This window comes from Tiliqua scincoides, chromosome 3 (genome assembly GCF_035046505.1).
Source record: "Tiliqua scincoides isolate rTilSci1 chromosome 3, rTilSci1.hap2, whole genome shotgun sequence".
NCBI classification, from domain to species: domain Eukaryota; kingdom Metazoa; phylum Chordata; class Lepidosauria; order Squamata; family Scincidae; genus Tiliqua; species Tiliqua scincoides.
Genome location: NC_089823.1, coordinates 139,387,464 through 139,410,381, shown reverse-complemented (window position 1 = coordinate 139,410,381; position 22,918 = coordinate 139,387,464). Strand labels below are relative to the sequence as shown.

Genomic DNA, 22,918 nt, shown 5'->3' with positions numbered 1-22,918 from the left:
TCTAGTACTGTCTCCGTTCAAACAGGAGTTGAAGGTTTTTGCCATACATTAAAATATTGCAAAACCTGTTGGACCAGAGACAACAGTGGGATAAAAGAAATGTGTGTATACACAGCAGACATGGCCTTCAATTCTCTGAAAAACCTTCCCCTATCTTCTGCCCTAGACACCCTCTTAGTTCTTTTCTGAAATTCTCGTACCAGACGTTGGCTTAATTGAATCCCATTTCAAAGTTCTCACTCTTTTCAAAGAATCTGTATAAGACCTATCTGAGGTTGTATGGGTGCGTTTTATGATAAAAAAAAAAGCACCCAGAGCCTGCTGTTTCAGGAGGGGGAGAAGATATGGGAGAAATGCAAAGATTGGTTCTGGGACAGTGAAAAGCAAAACTGAAATGAAGTCAGGCATAAATGTCAGTGTGAACACACCTTAATAGTCACTGATTTGGGGACTATATTGGAGAAGTTTTGAACCTGCCTCAATTTTTAAATGGTTCCAAGCCAAAGATGTCATGCAAGTTATATGGGGAAAGAACCTGCTCTGCAGCCAAACAGCAATTACATTTGAGAGATTCCTAGACTCCAAAGCAGCAACAGCTAAACACTTTTCATACCCAAACAGAACAAGCCAAAATTACTGCTTCTATCCAAAAGATTAAGTAGAATGGAGCCGGGCCAGGTATGGCCTCATCAGTAAAGTTCCCATCTGGATAGATGTGAAAAGAAAATGCAATGCAGTCACGGAACACTGAAAAGCACATTGAACTGGGTTTTCAAAAGGCATGGAGTATTTTGCTAGGTTGGTGGTTTGCTCCCAAGAACTTAAAATCTCTCCCACAACTTAATAAAGACAGGATTGACGGATTGATTGAGTCATCATAATTTGCAACACCCCTTCCTCTAAGGCAGTGGTTTTCAAGCGTTTTCATCTCATGGCACCCTGACAAGGCACTAATATTGTCAAGGCACATCTGTTTTTGGACAATTGACAAGGCACATTGTACTGCTGGCAGGGGGGTTCACATCCCCCAATTGGCCCTAGTAATAAATGACTCTCCCCAAAACTCCCACAGCACACCTGCAGACTGTTCACAGCACACTGGGTGAAAATCACTGTTCTAAGGAGTTCAAAGCAGTGTACGTGGTGGTTGTTCCACACTGTGCTTATCTCAACTACTCTGGAGGCTTGGCCAACCCAAGCACTTCGGATACCAGAGGCAATCTGTCAAATATGCCCCCTCCCCTGATGATGTGCTCCTCTTGGCTTCTCCCACTCTCCAGTGTTCTAGCTCAACACTATCTCCATATTTCCTCTTTCTTTCTATCCCCATCTTCCTGTTCCAAACCAGGGAGGGGAAGGAGAGGGCAGGGATGGGAACTCACATCTGAGACACTGAGTCAAGCTGTGAAAAAACTGGTTTTTTGTGCCAACGACACAGGGGTGACTCGTGACTCATGGCAGTGACTTGAAAAAGACTCATGACTTGAATAGACATGAGCCAAGAGCTTGTTATTCTGTTTTATGTGTGCGCTTGTTTTTCTTCCGCTCTGGATGAGTTGCCTCCCATAATGACTCATATGTGACTAGAGTCAAGGGGTGCGGAGACTTGACTCAAGACTTGGTGCTGTGACTCCAGCACATCCCTGGGAGAGGGAGAAGCAGTGAAGGCAAGTAAATAGGCAGAGATGGGCACCCCCCCCCACCAATCTGCTGCCTGAGGAGACTGCTTCAGTTGGCTCATGGATGGGCCAGCCCTGCCTGTGAGGTTGATTAGGCTGAGCTAGTGATGTGCTTGTGACCTTTCAACAAGTCTCATGGCTAAGTAGGAATTTCAAATCCAAATCTTCCAATCAAAGTCCAATGCTATAACCATTAAAATGCACTAGCTTTGCAAGGATTGGATACTACTCAGGGCAAATCTGTGACAAAGAGCAAATCCATTTCCTTCTGGTTTTATTTCATGCTCAGAGTCCAACCACTCTCGCATTTGGCCCTGGGAAGGAATGCTCCCCAAGACCAGACTTCGCCTTCCACTGTAACAGGTAGCATACTCAATGGGGCCCAGTATCTCCATAAACAAGACTCTCATTCTAGATTTCATGCAAGCAGTTTACTTGGCATTTTTATGCCGCCATTATTACCCAACTTGAACCTTTTAAACTGGTCCAGTTGAAACACTAAACAAGCAGGAAGCAAGGGTGCAAGAGGTGGCCTTAAGATAGGCAGCCAGCACTACAGTGGAAAAGTACAGATCCTTATTAGACATTTTGACTGATGGGCTTGTGCCCCAAAACTTGGCATTCCTGCCTTTCTCATCTAATAAAAAGAGATGATTCACTGATAATGGAAATGGTTCCTTAAGTAAATTGCTGCCTCATCTGGGCTTTGGCATTTGTAAGCAGTAACTGGAAGCTACTGTACATTTTTTTCCCTGCTGTCTGGAAAGTGTTTTGATGTCAGCTGTTGGACACATAGCTGCAGTTGGTTGTACTGAAACAACAGATCATTTGGTCAAAATTGTTCCTGAAATGATTCACTTTGGACTTCATATCAGGAAATGTCCTGATTAAATACTCCCACATCCCTATATGTATAAAGCTAGTGTGTCCAGAGGAAGGGAGGCTAGAATCCTTCCAACAGCTTGTTTACTAAGTGCAGAGAGCTTTTCATATGTTCAGTTAACCCTATCATTTCCCTGCCTCTAGCCCGGTTGGCAACCTTCAGTCTCGAAAGACTATGGTATAAGCCTACAGCACCCAGGATTCCCAGGTGGTCTCCCATCCAAGTACTAACCAGGCCTGAGCCTGCTTAGCTTCTAAGATCAGATGAGATCTGGCATGCGCAGGGTAACAGCTGCACCAGGCACAGCTTTACCATGTAATCTGGTATTTCTGTGTGCCAGGCTTCCACCGCTGACACAAAGGGAACAGACTCCATCCTAGGAGAAGGAGAACTTCAGTACCTTCTCAAGTGCACATCCTGGGGCTAGTTATTCACATGGTTCTTTTTTAACAGTGCTACAGGCTTGAGGAAAGGGGGGCAGAGGAGCAAAATCCCCTGTGCCTGGGCTCTCAAGGGGCCCAGACCATGCCAATCAAAACTACATAGTACAAAACAAATTTATTACAAAATTTATTACTCAATGTCAGCCTATCCAGAGCTGCATTTCCACTACAACTCTAATCCACTTTCAGTGTATTTCTATTTAGAAAAGGGGGCCCAAGCAGGCATCTTGCCCCAAGCCCAGTGACAGCTCTCAGCAGCTCTGGTTGCATGGCAGTCTCTCCAACAAGTTGACCAGTCCAATCCGTGTTCTGAAGTCTTTTCCAAGGCAAGGTTTTAGAGCAGATGACTCTAAGAGCTCAGAGGCGTCAGAGAGCGAGGCAGCTTTGCCTCCTGATCCTGCAGCTCCACCAGTCCCCCCGCCCTCCCTGTGAAAGCAAAGACGGTTTCAGAAAGAATGTGTGGAAGGAGCACTGGAGTTTCATCCTGCGTCTTCTTCTGTTGTGGCCTTCCAGTTCTTTTAAGAGGTAGACAGCATCTTTTCTCCAGGAGGCTAAGGGTGTGACTACGCATTCAATGGGAACAACTGGTAAGGCTTTTCATGGTGTTCAGGCCGCAAGGCAGGTTACATACAGTATTTGAATGCTCCCACGTTCATACAGAGATCACCCTCTGCACACAGAACAGTAGCATACCAAGACTAGAAAGCTCACCCCTTCTTCCTCATGTGTTAGTTTTCTATGGCTTTGACCCAGTTCTCAGCTGGGCAACCCGGGTGGAATCTGGGACTTCTTACTTCTGAGTGACAGATTCCCATGCCGTATCACAAACTGCTTTTCAAGCAATGATTTTTTTTGAAACGGCATTAGTGATCTGGCATAGGAATCCGTCACTCAGAAGAAGTCAAATATTTCATATGGCATGCCCAAGCACATTATTGGGTACAAGTAATTTTTTTCTTTCAAATGGGTGTATATTCAAAGGTACATCCCTGCCCCACCTGCAACCTGAAGTGACATAGTCCAGAAAAGGCTCTGTCATTGGATTCTATTGAATGTATAAACTGCCCTTTATACAGGCAAAGGAGGGGGATTGATTTCACATATCTCGTGAACAGAGACAGCATCAGAAATTGGCCAAGTTGGGCACTTGTTGATGACCTGTGGCATGGCTTGTGGGTTGTGATACCAGAGGGTTGTGATACCACTAGTAGTAGAACTTAACTGCAGCATCAGGTGGCAGGCAGAGGCACCATGGAGGCACAGTTCAGGCCTTTGTCCAAGGGTCCTCCACAATTCAGCATCGGCCCTGCTCATTAAGAGGGTAAAAACGTGAATTAGTCCTCAAGACTGACCAATGACTATGTTTGGGGCTGGTTCAGATGATACCATCTGAGCTGCCCACTCCTAGGTCATTGAAAGAAGGATCACACACATCCCTCTCCCCATGTGTGATTGCCTTTCCACTGGTGATGGGGAGGGGTCATCTGAACTGCCTCTCAAGGATGATCCAAATATAGTAGTTGTCCGCGTATCACCAGATCCCATATCCACGGTTTCACTTATCCCGGGTGCTCAAACTTGCTCCCGCGGCACGCTCATGGCTCACCTTTCTTCATTTGCAAATGCTTTGAAAAAGGCAACTTTTTCTTCCTTTTGCTTCAGAAAAGGAAGCAAACAGTGAGAACTTAGACTTGTATCTGCTAGACCAGAGGAACACTGGAGGAGGTGACAGTAAGAATGCTAACAGGAAGTGGCATCTAGTGTTCTCGCTGTTTGCTTCCTTGGCTCTCTGCTTCCTGCAAAGGGGCAGGCCAGCTCAGACAGTATCATCCAAATCTGCCCTGTCTCTGCAATAAATTGAACTAGATAGCGAACAGCTGAGGTATGCCCTCAGTGAATGTTCTCTAGCTACAGAAAACCTTTCACCCAGTGGAATGTGAGGCTGAAAGCTAACATGATATAGCGTTTGAGCACTGGCTTTAATTTGATTGCCACTTCATGTTTTTAATTTTTTTTTTTAACATATGCCAAGCCCTTGGAGTAAGACACATCATCCATTCAAAAGAAACCAGCAAGCTGTCCTAGCAAAGTGCAGCACTGAAGCCACAGATATGGAATTTTAGAATCTGGACTTCCATGCTTCAGTCAGTGTGAAGTCTTGATTTTTTTTTCCTTTTAAAAAATTAGTTCCCTAAAACCTGCTGAGAACTATTATTGGCAATCACATCATGTTAAAAAAATGTCTTTCAAGATTAAAAGCCTGAGCCAGAAGCCAGATTGCCTCCTTCCAAACTCAATTCTTCCTTTCGTGATGTATGGCATCACCTGCTTTATTTCTACTTTATATCCACCTAGTCAGCTGAGGCCTATTTCGAGCCAACTCATAATTGTGATCCATTTTTCTTATGGAAGGACAAGAAGTATTTTATGAACTAAACACACTGTTCCACAAAACAAGACAGTCAGATCTCTGTCATTCTCATTACCCATTTTCCTCTATTTCCTTTAGAGCAGGAAATATTGTTTTTCTGACAATACGTGATTTATCACAAGTTGCTCTAAGGCATGCACAGTTTGCCTGTAGCATCATAAATTTCCTCATATAATATCGAGGCAAAACAAGCTCATTGTGAACATTGTGAAGCTCATTGTAAGTCATGATGAGACTTAACAGTCAGTAACCAAGCTAGAAGTCCCATTTTGCTGGTGAAACACTTCTCAAATTGAAAGGGGGGCTTGTGTGAGGTTGAGGGGATGAGCCTTGGGATGGGGGTTACTATAGGAGGAATGCCCTACATAGCAGTAGGTCCCCCTGTCTTGAGGAACTTGCAGTTCAATACATTGGAGCATTACAAGAATACCTCTGTGATTAATAAAGCAAATACAAACATTAACTGCAGGGGCACAATATTTTCTCAATAACCCTGTTCCCCATGACCACAATCCACTACCCAGCCGCTAGCACTGCCATCAAAAGTAAAAATAGCTGACCGTCAAACATGTGGACAGTCAAACATGGTCACGGTCAAAACATGTGGACAGTCATATGCAGGGTTGAGGCTTCATGGGCAGTGCAAAATACCAGATTCAGTCCCTGGCATCTCAAGGTGAAAGGATTAAAGGTAGCCAGTCGAATGAGGCCTGTACTTGAGACTCTGGAAAGCTGAGCTGCTACCATTCAGAGGAAACAGTACTGAGTCAAAGACCTGACCCAGCTTAAGGCTGTTTTGAATGTTCACCTTCCCTCACTTTCCTCTGTGTGTTTGCCTGACCCATCTGTCTGCACGTTGAAGTTCACATTTTTGTAGAGATTTGTACATAGAGATCCCATTCATGAAATCTGGGTTTCACAGCTGGTCAATATGATTGCAGTCCTCTACCACAGACTAAGGTGATTAAAATCTAAGTGAGTTAACCTTCCACAGAAAGCTGTGGTGAAATAGAATTGACCCACAGAGACTCAGCTGTGGCAACAACCATACTACCACAGGAAGGCAGTACCGAGTCCTTACTGGCTTCTAGATTCAGAATATTCTGCAATGGGGATTTTTCCTGGTACCTCTATTCATGCTGTCCAAGGTTTTCAACAGGGTAGAGAACAACCCAAACAATCATTGTCCCCGGTAAGTGTTGTGTCGTATCCAAAAATAAGGTATGATCATCTTGATCACATCAGGTTCGGTCATCTGGCAGCCTGCACACGCATAAGACAGCTGGTTTGTCATTTCCTGGAGTCACTTCCCAGGGTCATAGGCAAAGAAAACCTTCTCTTACATTGACACTTGGGGTTCCAAGCCTGCACTGGGAACTCCACTGTCTAATCAGCAACCTAAGACTGTATGGGCTCCAGCTGTGAAGCCCTCTCCAGGCACAGAAGAGACAACCCCAGGCTCTTCTGTTAGCCTGCCGCATATCTGAAAAAAGCAATCATCTTCTCTACTACCCTTGACACAGCAAAGCCTGCCCCAGCATTCCCTCATTACTGTCAAGTCAGCTGCCACATAATCCAACATCTTGTTTGACAGCAAACACTATTGAGCAAGACAGAAACACCAACAAGAGCTCCAAGAAGACAGAAACCGACAAGAGCTCCACAACATTTCAGTTACTGAAAATGATTGCTATCAATTAGTAGAATAGATAGAGTTGAAAGAAAGACATTTATCACACGTTCTCCAAGGAGCTCAGGACAGTATACTGGCTCCTTCTCCTACTTTAATCCTCACAACAACCCTGTGGGATAAGTTAGACTGAGAGATAGTGACTGACCCTACATCACCCAGGAAGCTTCATGGCTGAGTGGGGATTTGAAGCCATGTCTTCCTGGTCCAAATCCAACTAACTACTAACTACTCTAACCATGACTGGCTCTAACTAGAGCTTGTTTAGAGGGGTGTGGCAGTTTCCCCCACATTTGACCCATCTTAACATTAGGAGAGGAGGCCTTGCAACCACCACCATCTCTATGTTTGAAAAAATGCCAAACTGTGTTACAAGTTACAGATAAAAAGGTGCTTTGGCCTTACTACTCATAGAAGCATCAGAACTGTTATGGTCCTTCTACAATGAAATTGAAATGGGGTATACACATAGGCCAAGGTACCATGTGTTAAAAGAAATATGATTCCAGCAGAGAATAAACCAAGCTGAGCATGTCATGGAATGGGTGTGTGTGCATGTGTTTCACAATCACATGTTAGCAAACATGTACTTACCTGGGAGATGGATTTGTGCTGAAAGCAATGGCAGTATTTCTGTGTACACTGAAGACTGCAAAAGTTAAAAAGACAACACCTGTATCAATCTAGGATTCAACCGTTTTCAGCTTGAATGCTTAAAAGTATGAGTTAGAAAACCAAAAATAAAAGTAAATTTTGTTTCAATGTAACTTTGTTTTACTTTAAAATTTTGTAAACTTAACAAAAGTATAGGAGATGCTTCAAAACATCTTAAAAAATTTAAGGAACCCAAATTGCTACAGTCTTTCAAAAGAAGATATGTTTTCTTGAATTTTAACATAATGTTCCTTTTAATTTTGTAGCCAATTGCAGCATTTTTTCTTATTAAATAGCACAGAAGGTGGGATAAGAAGCAAAACTACACTGGTAGCAAAGTCCACTCCACCCCAGCCTCCTCCCATCGTTCCTCTGTTTTGCTTCCTCCCCAATTTACTATTTTAAAAAAACCAAAACAGGGTCACGGTACATGTTTAGCATGACATGTAGCTTTGCTGTTAAAGGACATGAAGTCCAATGCTGTGGTCTAACAAAGTCCTATGTACACCTGTGAGTCAGAGCCACATGTGTGGACAGAGGTTGCTTTGAAGTTTCATTGTGACCACTTACTCTGCTGAAAAGTTAGGCAACTCACATTTTAAACTGAAAAGAGGCTCGTACCTGCAGCCACATCGATACCTACAGTGAAAATTTCAAAATTTGGTTGTGCACTCATACTTCCCTGTGCCTGCATGTTTAATTGGATCAAAAATATTAAAATTGTCCCACAAAAAAGAACAAGTCCATTTTATGTTTTAAAATTTTTAAAATGCAAAACTATAGAGATGTGGGGCAAGATGCATATAGAGTCACACTGTCTTTACAGTTATCGTTCCAAGAACTAAATGCCACTTTTCAATAAGCCACAGTCTATCTCCACATGGGTGGATATAATTATTTCTAGAATACCATTTATACTGATTCATAGAAATCTCCTTTTTTCAGTAGCCAGTAATGCCTACTTTGGCAGAGTTAAGCACACATGAATCCTCTTTTTCCCCAGATCCTCTTTTTTTCCACAGTTCCATTAAAGTAACCTAATAATACTAATGTGGTAGAGTTCTTGAAAGGGGGGAGGAGGTTCCTCCAATTGTTTGTCCTTGTTTCTGCGATTACTGGTAAGCACTACAATCCCATCTCTCATCTCCCATCTCTCATCTCCCATCTCTCATTAATAACATGGGAGCCACACAAAACATAAAACATACTTACTGGAAGACATAGGATCCTAGAAAATACAGAAGGGTTACAGCAACAAGGACAGCAACAGCAATCAACAAAGCTTAGGAGAGAGAGAGAAAAAAGAAACACTCGTTTATTTGTAGTTAAAGATTCTGTTCCTTCTCTATCATGTCCATTACCTGAGCAGTATAACCCTAGGCATATCTACTCAGAAGTGAGTCCCACTGAATTTAATGAGGCTTAGTTCTAAGTATGTATACACAGGACTGCAACCACAGCGAGCATCTCTGAATGTGATAATCTGCTGAAAAAAAATTGCAATTTATTCTATGCAGAAGCATCTTCAGCAAAAGAACTACCTCTCATTGCAGGAAAGGTAGAGACAATGCAACAGAGTGATCTCAGTGTTCCTTAATAAAATATATTAACATTTAAAAGGCCTATCATATATTATACCTGTTTGTGATACTGAAATACAATGGAAATAACACAAAGGGAGAAACTATGAGGTGGGATCTGACAAATCCATACGCATTGTATACACCTAGTTTGCTGAGCCCTGCCTTCACACATTCATACTGTATCATTTTATTCCTCTGAAAAATCATTTCCAAATGTCAGAAATCACTTAGAGTGGTATCCAGTGTATTGCAAGTAAGAGAAAATCAGAAGAGGAAATTGTGAAAACTCTAGTACTTGCCTGCAAGCATTCAGACGTGTGTAAAGAAATCTCTGGCCAAATTTACATTTGATTTATTTTAAAATATATCTCAATTTGGATTCCATTTTTTCACTGATAAGTCCTCACCCAGCAAAAAGGAGTGTTCTAATAGTTTTCACAAAGTGAGGAGCATTCACAGTCACACACTTTTGTACATAAGTACACCCCTCACAGTTCTAGGACTGAAGGGCATGCAGGCATTTCACAAATTCTTAGAATTGACAGAGGCCCCTTTCAGTAATATTTTGTGGGTTGCTTTGGAAGACCTGCAAAAAAGTTTGATTTATGATCCCTGATTGGTTTCTTTTTTGGCTAGCTCACAACATCCTTGTGACCTGGATAAGACATATTACCCTCACTCTAAAATGAGTTTCATTTGCACTAGCTGTGTGAGCCTGTTGCTAAATCCGATTGGCTGCAGAGCATCACATCATCGTTAAGTACAGTGAGTAATCTCTTAGGATAACTTGAGGAGGAATCAACAGAAAAGAGTGGCCAAAGCAGTAACAAAGGATTCAAATGGCCACAAATAGTGGCCATTTAGTGAACAGCCAACTAGAAAAAATAATATTAATAAGTCTGGGGTGCTAGGAAGATTTTGGTCCTTCCAAAATCACTGCTATTGACTTGAAAAAGCAAACCCTGAGCTCAGTTCTACAGTTCCATGTTTCAGCAACTACCACACTACAAATGCAATGGCTGAAGTAGCCCTCAGCCCTAGCGCAGGCTAGCAACAGATGGAAAAACTACTTCTACTATTTCAGATTGCATGTGGGAGAATCACAATTTAAATGAAACAAAATCCTTAAATATGGAGAACTGTCATGACTGAGAAAAGCATAGGCTAAAAACCCCTATTGTCTGCTTTTGTACCGGCAGAGGAGTTTTGGGGGGGTTTTTTCAAATAGAAGAGAGTGTTCTTGTTGTTTCATTCCCCTTTCCCTACAGTGTGATGTTGTACAGTCTAGGAACAATTTTACCACATGATAAACTCAGCCTCAGCTTGGGGATGCCACAGGGATGACAAATCTGACTGAATTTATACTCCTGCCAGCAAGCGCTATCAATATCTATTCCACAAATACAATGGAAGATACAAACCCAATCAAATATAATGCTACTGGATGATTTCCAGCAGAGTTAATAATACAAATCGAATGCTTTATTAGGCCATGTGTCTAAGGCTCATTCCAAAATTACTTACCAAAGATTTAGATTCTTAAATATTTCTCTGTCCAACAGCTAGAATGAATTTCCATACAGAGTAATGAAAATTCCCCAATCACACGATTATAATGCTGGAATACCTTTATCAAGTTGCACTTTGCATCCTAATGTCAACTAACTAGACTAGTAAAAGCAGAATATTTAAGGCATCTCACGTCTGATATTGCATTACAGTGTATTTTGGCCTGATTTCTTTCCTTCCCACCCATTAAAATCAGATGCGGGAGTTGAACTGGTGCTTAGTCTTCAAACAGAAATGTAGGTCTTATAAGTATATACCAAGTTTCATTGTGCTCTTTCGGTACTTAAGTAGTAGTAGTAGTAGTAGTAGTAGTAGTAGTAGTAGTAGTAGTAGTAAATTTATTGTCATTGTGCTACAGCACAACAAAATTTATGCACCTTTGAGATACAAGCATAAATATATACTACAATTCCAACAATCACACTCTACACACTCACCCACACATTCTATACAACATGCATCATAATATAAAAACAGTAATAACAGACCATAATGCCCAGGAGCATGGTAACAACTATATCGCCTTATTCAATGTAATTATGGCTGTGGGATAAAAACTGTTCAGGAATTGTGTGGTGCTGCTCTAATAGTTCTGTATCGTCTACCCGAAGGCAACAGTTCAAAGAACTTATGAGCCAAATGGAAGGGGTCTTTCGGAATACTATGTGCCTTCTGCAGACAGCAAGATGTATAGATGTCCTCCAAAGTTGGTAGATGAAGGTTGATGATGTGCTGCGCAATCTTAATAATTCTCTGCAGAGCTTTTTTGTCCCCTGCAGAGCAATTTCCGTACCACACCAAGATATCTTAGGTTAGGACACGCTCAATGGTGCAACGATAGTAAGGCAGAAGCAGCTGCTGTGACAAATTTAACCTCCCAAGCTTTCTCAGAAAATATAACCGCTTTTGTGCCTTTTTTATCAACATGCTGGTGTTAATAGTCCATGAGAGGTCCTCTGTGATGTAAATACCTAGGAATTTGAAACTAGCAACCCGCTCCACCTCCTCACCATTTATGTATAATGGTGTGCGTACATCCCTCTTTTTCCAGAAGTCAATTATAAGTTCTTTAAACCATGTTTTGATGTTTTGATGTTCTTTAACATCAAAAAAACTAAAGTGAGAGATTATTTTCTTTGCACCACAATAACAACTCCTGTACCTCCTTCCTATAAGCAGGCTCATCATTCCTACTAACAAGCCCCACCACTGTAGTATCGTCTGCAAATTTTATAATTTCATTGGTGCTATGTGATGGGGTACAATCATGTGTATACAGGGAATAGAGGAAGGGGCTCAGCACACAGCCTTGGGGAGCTCCTGTATTTAATATCAGAGTGGAAGAATGATAAGAGCCCATCCTAACGGACTGTGGCCTATTTGTCAAAAGGTCCTTTATCCACAGACAAATGTCTTGCTGTATGCTCAAACTAGTCATTTAAAAAAACAACCTGCTAGGTAGAATGGTGTTAAAAGCAGAACTATAATCCACAAATAACAGCCGTATATATGTACCCTGTCGTTCCAAATGACGCAGGACTGTATGTAAAACAATAGAGATGGCATCATCAGTCGACCTATTACTCCTGTATGCAAACTGACAAGGATCCAAGGTGGGTGGAAGACCAGTCTTAATATGTTTCAACACCAGCCTCTCAAAACACTTCATAATTACCGAAGTTAGAGCCACAGGTCAATAATCATTGAGAGAAGCAACTACTGTCTGCTTAGGAACTGGCACTATAATAGATGTCTTCAAGCAAGTAGGGACAGAGCACTGTGACAGAGGTAAATTGAAAATATTTGTAAAAACTTCAGTCAGCTCTGCAGCGCAGTCTTTAAGGACTCGTCCCGGAATTCCATCTGGGCCAGCTGCTTTCTGGACATTAATATTCTGTAAAACCCGTCTCACACCATCAGGCTGCAGGACAAGTGACTGACCATCAGTGGCTGCAGCTGGAATGTTGGAGGCTGCTATCTCCTCCTCAAACCGGCCACAAAACTGATTAAGCTGCTCTGCCGTGGAATCACTACTGCTGGGCAGACTAATTTTATAATTCTGCCCAGTAAGTTGTCGCAGGCCCTGCCATACCCGGCGGGTATCCGAACTTTCAAAATGCTGCTCAATCCTCCGCCTGTACATGGCCTTTGCATCCCTGATGCCTTTTTTTAAGTTCGCTCTGGCCTCACTGTACAGTAGTGTATTTGCAGAAAGGAAAGCAGCATTCCAGGCTCTTATCAAAAGGTGCACATCTCTGGTGACCCAGGGCTTATTAATAGGAAACACCCGTTTTTGTCTGGTGATAGTGACAGTGTCCATGCAGCTTTTGATATAGAACAGTACAGTCGAGGTATAGATGTCAATATTGTCCTCCGCAAATAATGTCCAATCAGTACGCATGAAGCAATCCCAAAGTTGCTCCAATGCATCTTCTGACCACTGTGGTATTTCTCTGACAACAGGTCTAATCTATTGACAAGAGGTCTGTATGATGGTATCAAAAACAGAGATATATGGTCAGATTGTCCCAGATGGGGCAAAGGTATAGTCCTATACCCATTCACAATATTACTATACTCATGATCTAAGGTATTTTGCCCTCTAGTGGGACATTGTACATGTTGATTGAACTTAGGGAGGACTGGGTGGGCCTGTTATTGTTTACTAATAGCAGCTAGCAGTTAATTCATAGCTAGAACAGTATTTTTTATACTGTATAAAAATACAGTATATTTGCCTTTCAGTATATTTTATATTTTTTCCTAGTGTTCTAGAAAATGGGAGTGGAAATGGGGAGTCAGACTGGCATTAGAACTTGAAACACACTACTGTACTAAACATGCACTAAATACACTTTCTTTTCTTCTTTTCATCATTTTAGCAAAATTCAAAAGTGTAAATCAATAGACAGGGCAGGAAGTGTGGTCTGAAGATTGAGCCGGGGGGTGACAGTATCCACAGAAGCGACAGAACAAACTGCAGCAAAGAAGACGGGAGTGGTGGTGTAGCTAGCTAAGGGGGTGCAGGGGGTAGCAGTTGCACTGGGCAACAAGCTTTCAAGGAGCAACAAGCTGAGCTTGACATTAGTGACCAAAATTGTGAAAAATGGTATGTACGAATAATACCATCATGTTATATATCATTGGAAAGGTATTTTAATGAGGAATGCAATGCAAGAAACCCTATTGGAATATCTGTATTCTGTCAAACATTATGGCCAATTAACCAGAAAATGAAACACAATTACCTTATGGAACAAAAAGTGGATTTCTTTAACTCAAAACTGACCTATGAGACTGATTGTTCTTAGAGCCAATGAGATGTTATTATGGTACAGCATGAAACCAATAAGGTGTTCATATGAGTCAGCTCTCATTTCCATGTATCATAATACAGTTAATACTGCTGACCGAGTAAAGAGACACTTTTTCAAGTGAGGCTCCTCTTATATTTAGCAGGCAGAAAATAACTATCCCCTTTCACCCCAGCACAGTGTCTCTAACCAATAAGGGGCACACTTTGTATTTGCTTAATTGATTAAATTTGATTTTGTTGTGGAGGGGGAGCTACAAAATTTTCTTTGAGCCCAGGTAGCAGATAGATGCCTAAGCTGTGCCACTGGTTGGGGGGGAGGCAGCAGAGCAAGTGAGTGGCAAGCTTCTGGCAGGAGGAGGCATGTTTTACCTCGATTTTCACTTTTTAAAAACCCATACGTGACATCATTCCGGTTGTGACATCACTCCCAGGGCATCATTTTGAGCTTGGTATCAGGTTACATGATCATTAGCTATGCCACTGGATGGAGGACCCTACAGCAAGTAGAAGGGATCAATGGAGGGAACAAGGCAGAGTCCGTAGGGCCAACAGGAAAGCCTTCCTTGCTGTAGTCTCCCTGACAGGGCCCTGGCCAGCAGGATCGCCAGGGCTTCTACCCATGCCTCAGAGGGTGTTGTGGGGAAGGGATTGGTTCACCCAAGTCCTCCTGCACTGGCTTGTATGTCTCCCTCATTGGGGAGTGCAAGAGCCAGCCTTCCATGGTAGGAAATGCCAGGCTGCTTTTCCCCTCAGGAACCATTTTCTCTTGCTTTCATCACAGGCCTGGTTCGAACAATATAGGAACCCTTGGGTTCCACCTCTTCCTGGGCCCTTCTTCTCCCCCTCTCCTGGGTGGGCTACAAATATCTTCCTCCCCCCCCCCCCACACACACAGCCTGTACTGAGTTCCTCCTGTGTTTCAGGATGGCTGAGCTATAGTTCCCTCTCCCAGCTATAGAGCTTGCTTCATCCTCCCTCCTGTCTTCTCTTACTCTTTTGCTGGGCTGGCATGAGCCTCCAAGCTGCGGCTTGGGCAGCAGTCTCAAGAAAGCAAGAGGAGCTCCTACATTCCTCTGCTGGAAGACAAATATTCTTGGTATGACCAGGCAGGGCATTGCTGGATTCTAGCCGGGGTCAGAGCTTGCATGGCCAGCAGGGTGACTCCAGAGTCCAACCACTGACTAGGTATTCATGGTGTAGTCATTGGCTTGAGTCCTGGTTCAAGCTACTGCAGATCAACCAGACTTGCAGAATGCAGCCAGGCTTCACCACCTGTCTCTGTTACTCTCTTGTCCTAACTGACTCTCCTGACCAGTGTTCTGTTGCTTCTGTGGATCGTGTCACCCCAGCAACAAGGCCTTCCAGAAGCCAAGCGCCTCATAAGAATGCCTTCTGTCCAGCAGTTGGAATGACTGACCCTGAAGAAATGTCTTCATTGGTTGGCAGCCTTCAGTCTCGAAAGACTATGGTATAAGCCAGGGGTGCCCAAACCCTGGCCCCACTTGCGGCCCTTGAGGTCTCTCAATGCGGCCCTCAGGGAGCCCCCAGTCTCCAATGAGCCTCTGGCCCTCCAGAGATTTGTTGGAGCCCACACTGGCCTGATGCAACTGCTCTCAGCGTGAGGGCGACTTTTTTACCTCTTGCGTGAGCTGTGGGATGAGGGCTCCCTCCACTGCTTGTTTCACGTCTGTGATGCAGTAGCGGCAGCAAAGGAAAGGCCAGCCTTGCTTTGTGCAAGGCCTTTTATAGGCCTTGAGCTATTGCAAGGCCTTCATTCATTCATATAAGTTCATATTTAATATATTCATTTGTAAACTTATGTAAATTTATTCAAATTTTAAATGTAAAGTAATTCTTTTTTCTCCCGGCCCCCGACACAGTGTCAGAGAGACGATGTGGCCCTCCTGCCAAAAACTTTGGGCACCCCTGGTATAAGCCTACAGCACCCAGTATTCCCAGGCGGTTTCCTGACGCTGCTTAGTTTCCGAGATCAGATGAGATCAGGCATGTGCAGGGTAACAGTGCATTAGAAAATGTTTTGCATTTATAAACATTCAAGTTCACTGAATTCATCATATTTTAAATTGATATGATTCAGTTTTCTTCTGATTCAAAGAGAGATTTCCAAATGCCACCAAGGAAATGTGGAGGATTTATTCATTTTCTCATTTTTTCCATTTCATTTTTTTTTCTGGTTGCAGGGAGAATTGCAGGTGTTTTTTAAGGTAAGACATTGAGAGGTACAAGAAGGAAAACCTTAGACATTAGCTAATACCTATAAATACAGTTATTCTCACTTTCTCACTTAATTTCATCTCAAATAGCTGAGACTGCAGAACATACAAGTGAATCCCTAGTAATCAAATATGAAACAGGAATGTAGATCAAAAGCCTCTAAAATCAGAACATTGATTAAGGAGTCGGAATGATATTCAAAGAGATGCGAAAATGTCTAGCAAGAAAGGAGGAACATAATTCACCAGCTAATTCCAAAAAGTCACACTGAGAAACACTCTTTTTCAGTATTTTTGACACCGCAATTAGTAACCCACAAGCAAGTTAGTTGTACAGCACAGTCCTATGGTTGCTTATTGGGAAGGAGGTCCCACCAATTTCAGTGGGGCTCCTTACTTAGTACATACATGTGCATTTAGCAGCAGCCTTGATACTTTAAGTGAGATTCTGAATTTCACCATTTAAAAGAGAAGAGAAACAAGGAGAAAAATAGGAGGAAGGTATGAGAATAAGTCCTAATGAACTTAGTTTAGTTATGAGTGGACATGCCTAAGATTGAACTGTAATTTAGCTCCTGGTTTTGCTAGAAACACACACCTCAATTTGTTTCGTTTCACTGTATATATTTGTGAAGTAGCACCTCCACGTGGTGAAAACACATCACTGTCTGTGGGGAGACAGTAGAAAAGAACTCTCTCTACCTGGCAACTGCAACAGGGATAAGGAGGGGTTGGATGTCATGGTCCAGCCAACCAGATTCCTTTAGTTTCTCCTTTAGTGCCAAGAACTTTTTAAAAAGGGGGAATAGAGAGAGGGTTTACCTCCTAGATAATACCTCAGAGCTCCACTCCACCAATGGCCAATATTGTTAAATGACAGTGTCGAAACCTCACATTTCTCCTCACATTCTCCTCACATTCTCACAAGAATCTAATGGCCTCTATTCATAACAGACTCCAAAATTTCATAGTTTCGGAAGTTTAATTTGTAAAAGCTTGACTTGAGTTAAATAATGTGCATCCAATCTTTCAGTAATGCCAGACAAAACAAAGTCTTTGAGATGTACGACTTCAGAACATTTCTTTTTCATTGGAGGAACACCATTTTGGAGGGACATTATTCCCAGTTTTAAATGACCCAGGAAAGGGGAAGGGCTCCACAAAAGCAATATGCTTTTGTTGCAACCATTTCCACTGCTAATACAGTTATCTTCATTAAAAGAATAATGAAACGCAAAACCATCTTCAGAGCCTCTTTTAGGTCATACCAATACAGTAGAGGCCTATAATTTTTTTTTTTTTTGACATGTCAAATGAATGGTTGATGGTGAACAGTGATAAAGAAAAGCTATCTTAAAGAGCAGAGCTTCCCAGTTGGAGGGTCCTCCAGAAGCAGGGCAGAAGCAGTTTTGCACTGGCATTAAGTGCAGCGCCTGGAAAAAGGTTGGTGGTGATGTGACATCACCGCCAACCTACTTCCAGGTGCTGCACTTAATGCCAGTCATCTTCAGTGCCATGCCCACTGCTTGTCCTTGTGAATAGGGGGGGGGGGCTGTGCATCAAGGGGGTGATGCCTGCCCTGCCAGAGCTCCATTAAAAAAGAATGTTTTGAATTGGGCCCCACAGTTCCCAAGGCTGTCCCTGCTAGGAAACTCAATTGCTCCATCAATTCATGTGGCACAAGTTAATTTTTAAAAATGGATGGAAAGTAAGTGTATCCCACACTTACATTAGTCATGCTTTGCTTATTAGTGGGGGCATTAATAAAATTTCCACAGATGAATGTCTTAAAAGGACTTTGCCTGATAACAAAGTTCCCAACTTGATACTGACCTTCAAATTTGGCTTAGCTTAAGCTGGAACCCAGAGCTCAATAGTAATCCCCTTGAAACTTACCAGTTTCCAAATTACATTTGGAATACACAGCTTTTGGAAAACAGCCTGTTAGAATAGCCAATTCCTCAGCACATGAGACCAATTGTTCAGTATTCCTGGAAAGGCCATAGCCTCACTTCGTTATGGCTCATGTAAGAAGCTAGAATTCATGGCCCATCTGAAATGGTTAACCATGTCTTGCTGCTCAGACAATAATGAGGTGAACAAGTCATTGGCCAGAATGAGGATGAAGTCAGTGTAGCACAGACTATTGCGTATCAGTGTTGATGGAGCTCCCAGACTCATGCAAAAGCAATTTCACAACAGGAAACCATGGTAACACTAGGGAATTCTGCCACAGGTAAGAAAATTAGTAACAGATTGGCCCACCGTGAAAGCTCTTGAATCTTGATGCTATGGCATGTTGAATCAGGAAAACTAAATGGCAATTTGGCAAGGCTGCATGGCTAGATTCATTGGGAAAAGAAGGATATTTTCTGGTTTTCCGATATAGCTCATCCTACTGTCCCTGGCAGCTGAAGTTTGAAAAGCATGGATATACCTTAATGTAATGGGAATGTGAACTCCCACTATCACAGCCTGGAAGAATACATATGCTCCAGAATTTCACTGACAGTTCCTTTCTTGGCAACTGGAAGCCCATCTCCTGCATCAGAGCCGAACATATTTTAGGAACGGCAGAAAATCATGGTTAAAAAAATATGTTTTCCTCATTTGCCACTTGTTTTTCTGAGGGGGTGGAGGCACCATCACAATGATCTGTGAAGAGCAATAAGAAAGGAATACCAGGACCAATCCTTTTTTAAAAAAAAAAATAAATGCATCTATGAACAGAAGTGAACTAGTTAGCATGAGAAATGAAATTTTGCCCCCAAAATTCTCCTCAAAATTACCTGAATGCTTAAATACTATATAATGAATATTTTACATCAACATTTGAATTGTGAGGAGAATTTTGGAAGGGGAAAATTACCATAGATACCCTAGTACAGGTATGCACCCCTTAAAGACCTTTTGGTCAGCGACAGGTTGCATATGCGACGGCTACCGATGGTCACATGGTCAGACCTGGGCCCAAAGGTGAGGGAAAAACTGCTCCCCTAGAGGCAGCATGTGTCCGCATTCCTGTTAAGCGGTGCATGACTGTATCTCACAGATAAGTTGAGGGCAGGTTTTGAGTCCAAAATCATGGAATGCTCTATGACATGGAATGTTCATAGTTGGGGGTTAAACTTAGGGGGGGTGTCTGGCTATAGTTTTGCCTGATATTACCTGAGGCCAGAGCCTGAAAAATAACCTACCAGTAATTATTACCTAAGAACTACACAGTTTCTAATGTATTAAAATCATAGTACCCTGGGGGCTGGGGGATAAGAATAGGCCCTCAGTTTGGCTGTACTTGTCAAAAGAGGCAACTAAACAGCCACCTGTTAGATGGTACTCATCAGCCTGGGAAGGCAGCTCATCTGAGAGAAGGAAAACTCTGATCCCAAACCTCCACTGCCTTGTGGCTACATGGAAAAGGCTTCAGGAGTCAACCTCGAGGCAAAATCCGGTGCTGGAGTCCCTGAGGCAGTGCATAGCTGAACACAGTCACGTTCTGGCAACTCCTGCGACACTGCTGGAACCAACCGTATTGGCTTCTGCCTTTCCATTGGACCATTTCAGCGACGTGGAGAGGGGGGATTTGCTGCATGGGTAACAGCCTATCCTCCATACCTACTTTACCCAGGCTTCGTGCACTGGAGAGGACACTCTGTTCCAGAACCACTATTCAGAGTGTGATACCATAGTCTTCCGAGACTGAAGGATGCCAACAAGGAAAAATCATAGTAAAAGATTATAAGATACATTTTTATACATTAACTTTTTTAATCCTGGCCTTCACAATGTTTTTGTAAACACTATCAAAGTAAGTGCACTGTAAACAACCTACTAGTAGAACCATTAATCAAATCCTTCTTTAAGGTGCCTGGTGAGTTTAGCCAGAGGCTCTACATATAACATACAACATATAACACATAGCTGGGAGTGTGCAATTCAATTCACAGTGGAGAGACAAGCAACAAGGAATGAGCATGAGCAAGTGCAGCTACACATAGTTGCAACCCTATTTACTCAGAAGTAGACCCAGTGCTTTCCGTGGGTGTTATTCTTAAGTAATTGTGCACTGAATTGTAGCCTGGGACTTTGTTTCAAATGGAAACGAGGATTACATCCTGGTATTTTAAAAACCAAACCTCTGCCTAACATCTGCAAAATGGAAGCAGGGTGCAGAAGGATCTGCTGAAGAGAACAAGGCTTGCTTGACTTAAATGGAAGCCTTGAGCCCTGGTTTTTTTCCTCAGGAGGAGTGAAAAGGTTGACTTTGTCTCCAAGGCAATAAGGCTAGAAGCTGCAGCCAAATAGCCCTCTATCTCTGCATTGCCCTCTTGCTTTTCCTAGTGCCTGAACTGCCCTGAGTGACTTTGCAGATGAGGTGAAGAGATGATCTAAGCTGGATTTACTTGCAGAAATTTCTCGCCTTTTAAGTGAGTATCTATGGTAATTTCATTTCCCATGCTAACTAACTCACTTCTGTTCATAGGCCAGTTGTGTTTTTTTTTTATAAAGGAAGCTCCTCCTCCCCATGGCTGCATACCCGAGGTCTGTCAGTCCTCTGGAGGAGAGCCTTGTAAGCTAAAAGCTAGTTTAGTGGGTGGTTTGTCATGGGCGGTTTGTTGGGTGCAGGCACGGGCTGGCTCTGTCACCCAAGGGGCGCCAGAATCAAGGAGGAGAGGGGGTTACACCTCTTGTTCTCCTCCTCCAGGGTCATCCTCCTTGGGGATTCCCACCATCACTAGCCCACGATGCTTTTTGAGCCTAGCACCTTCCCATTGGCTCTGCTCCTTCTAGTCCCTCTTCTTTCTTTTATCCATCCTTGGTGTGCTCTTATCCTTCCTCCCTCATTCTCCACCCCTCCCCTGGATCTGTGGGACTCACAATGCTACCCGCTTTCAGTGGGGGCATGGGGCCAAATGCAACTACTACCTTGCAGACTGCACTTTACTCAATGTCTCCCAGTGCCTGAGGTTGCTTCACCCTGCCCCATGCCTTCCTCACTGTTTCCTTTTTTCTGGCTCCTTCATGATGTCAGGTGGGGGTGCTGGGTGCAGATCAGGCAAAGGCCATTCTCCTGTAATACCTTCCCCAATGGAGTCAACCCTGGTCAGCCTCTTCACCTCACTCACTCAACCTTTGCTTTCAGTGATGTGGTGGAGCCCGTCATCCCTGCCAGGTGAGTCCAGAACCGGACACTGGTATTTTACATCTTGTGACTGGTTTTCAGTGCTTCCATAATTGGTAGCCAACATGTAATGGTACATGTAATATACCAACATTACATGTAATGGCCAACATGTAATGGTACATACAAGGCTGGCCCAAGACTTCCTGACCCTGAAGAGGCATGCCAAATGCTACTCCCTGTTATCTAATTACCAATGCTCTAGCTCAGCACTCTCCACATTTCCTCTTCCTTCCTGTCCCCCTCTTTCTCTTCCAATTCAGCAAGTGGAAGGAGAAGGAGCAGCAGAGGAGGAAAGTATGCAGGCAGATATGGGCACCCTGCATCAATCTACTGATTGAGGCAACCAGTTGGCCTCATAGATGGGCCAGCTCTGCATACATAGTAATACTATTTGAAAGCTGACAGCAACTGTTACCCTGCACATACCTGATCTCGTCTGATCTTGGAAGCTAAGCAGGGTCAGGCCTGGTTAGTACTTGGATGGGAGACCCCCTGGGAATACCGGGTACTGTAGGCTTATACCATAGTCTTTCGAGACTGAAGGTTGCCAACCAAGAGGACATTTTATATTTTAAACATACATGAATGCACACACCTGTCCCCACAAAAAGCCACCAAGAGGACAACAATTTTAAAGCACTTGTATTGCAAATCCTACAGTAAAATGTCACTTTAAAATGTCAAACTTGAAACATTTCATTTGCAATATGAATTTTGAAGTTTGGCAAATGGTGTTTCAGTTCTATCAGTACCAAAGTCAATTCAACGCTTCTTGAAAACATAAAAACTGTCTTGCTGGATCAGGCTAAGGGCCCATTTAGTCCAGTAGTCAGCTGCCAACAGCTACCAGTCAGCTACCTCTGGGCAGCTCACATTTAGCCCTCCTCTGTTGCTTGTTCCCAGTACTCAGAGGTACCTTGTTTCTGAAAATGTAGGCTATACATAACCATCACGGTTCAGCATAGAGAAGATAAGGTCAAAAACAATGAGAGTGATAGAATGCATCAGAGTGATTATGTCCTCGCTTCGCTTTGCTTTGATCTCTCTCTCTCTCTCTCTCTTTCTCTCTCTCTCTCTCTCTCTCTCTCTCTCTCACACACACACACACACACACACACACACAAACACTCTCTCTCTCTCTCTCTCTCTCTCTCTCTCTCTCTCTCTCTCTCTCCCCCCCCCTCCCATTCATAGCATGCCAAGATCACCCTCTCATCTTTAAGATGCTCCAAGAACTGCTAAAAATGCAAC

At 43.0% G+C, this 22,918-nt stretch overlaps 1 protein-coding gene and 1 pseudogene across 1 annotated transcript in view; one reads left to right on the top strand and one right to left on the bottom strand.

The window, feature by feature from the left end:
• Window positions 1-13,075, bottom strand: part of LOC136645137 (heparan-alpha-glucosaminide N-acetyltransferase-like) — a 141,952-nt gene extending 128,877 nt beyond the window's left edge. The window contains exons 1-3 of the mRNA XM_066621382.1: window positions 12,874-13,075; window positions 8,402-8,419; window positions 7,721-7,775 (exon numbers count right to left, since the gene is read on the bottom strand). Of these exons, the coding sequence (XP_066477479.1) occupies window positions 7,721-7,775; window positions 8,402-8,419; window positions 12,874-13,075 (275 nt within the window). The remainder of the gene's footprint in view (window positions 1-7,720; window positions 7,776-8,401; window positions 8,420-12,873) is intronic.
• Window positions 13,076-22,064: 8,989 nt separating this feature from the next.
• Window positions 22,065-22,184, top strand: LOC136646833 (5S ribosomal RNA; annotated as a pseudogene).
• Window positions 22,185-22,918: the final 734 nt, after the last annotated feature.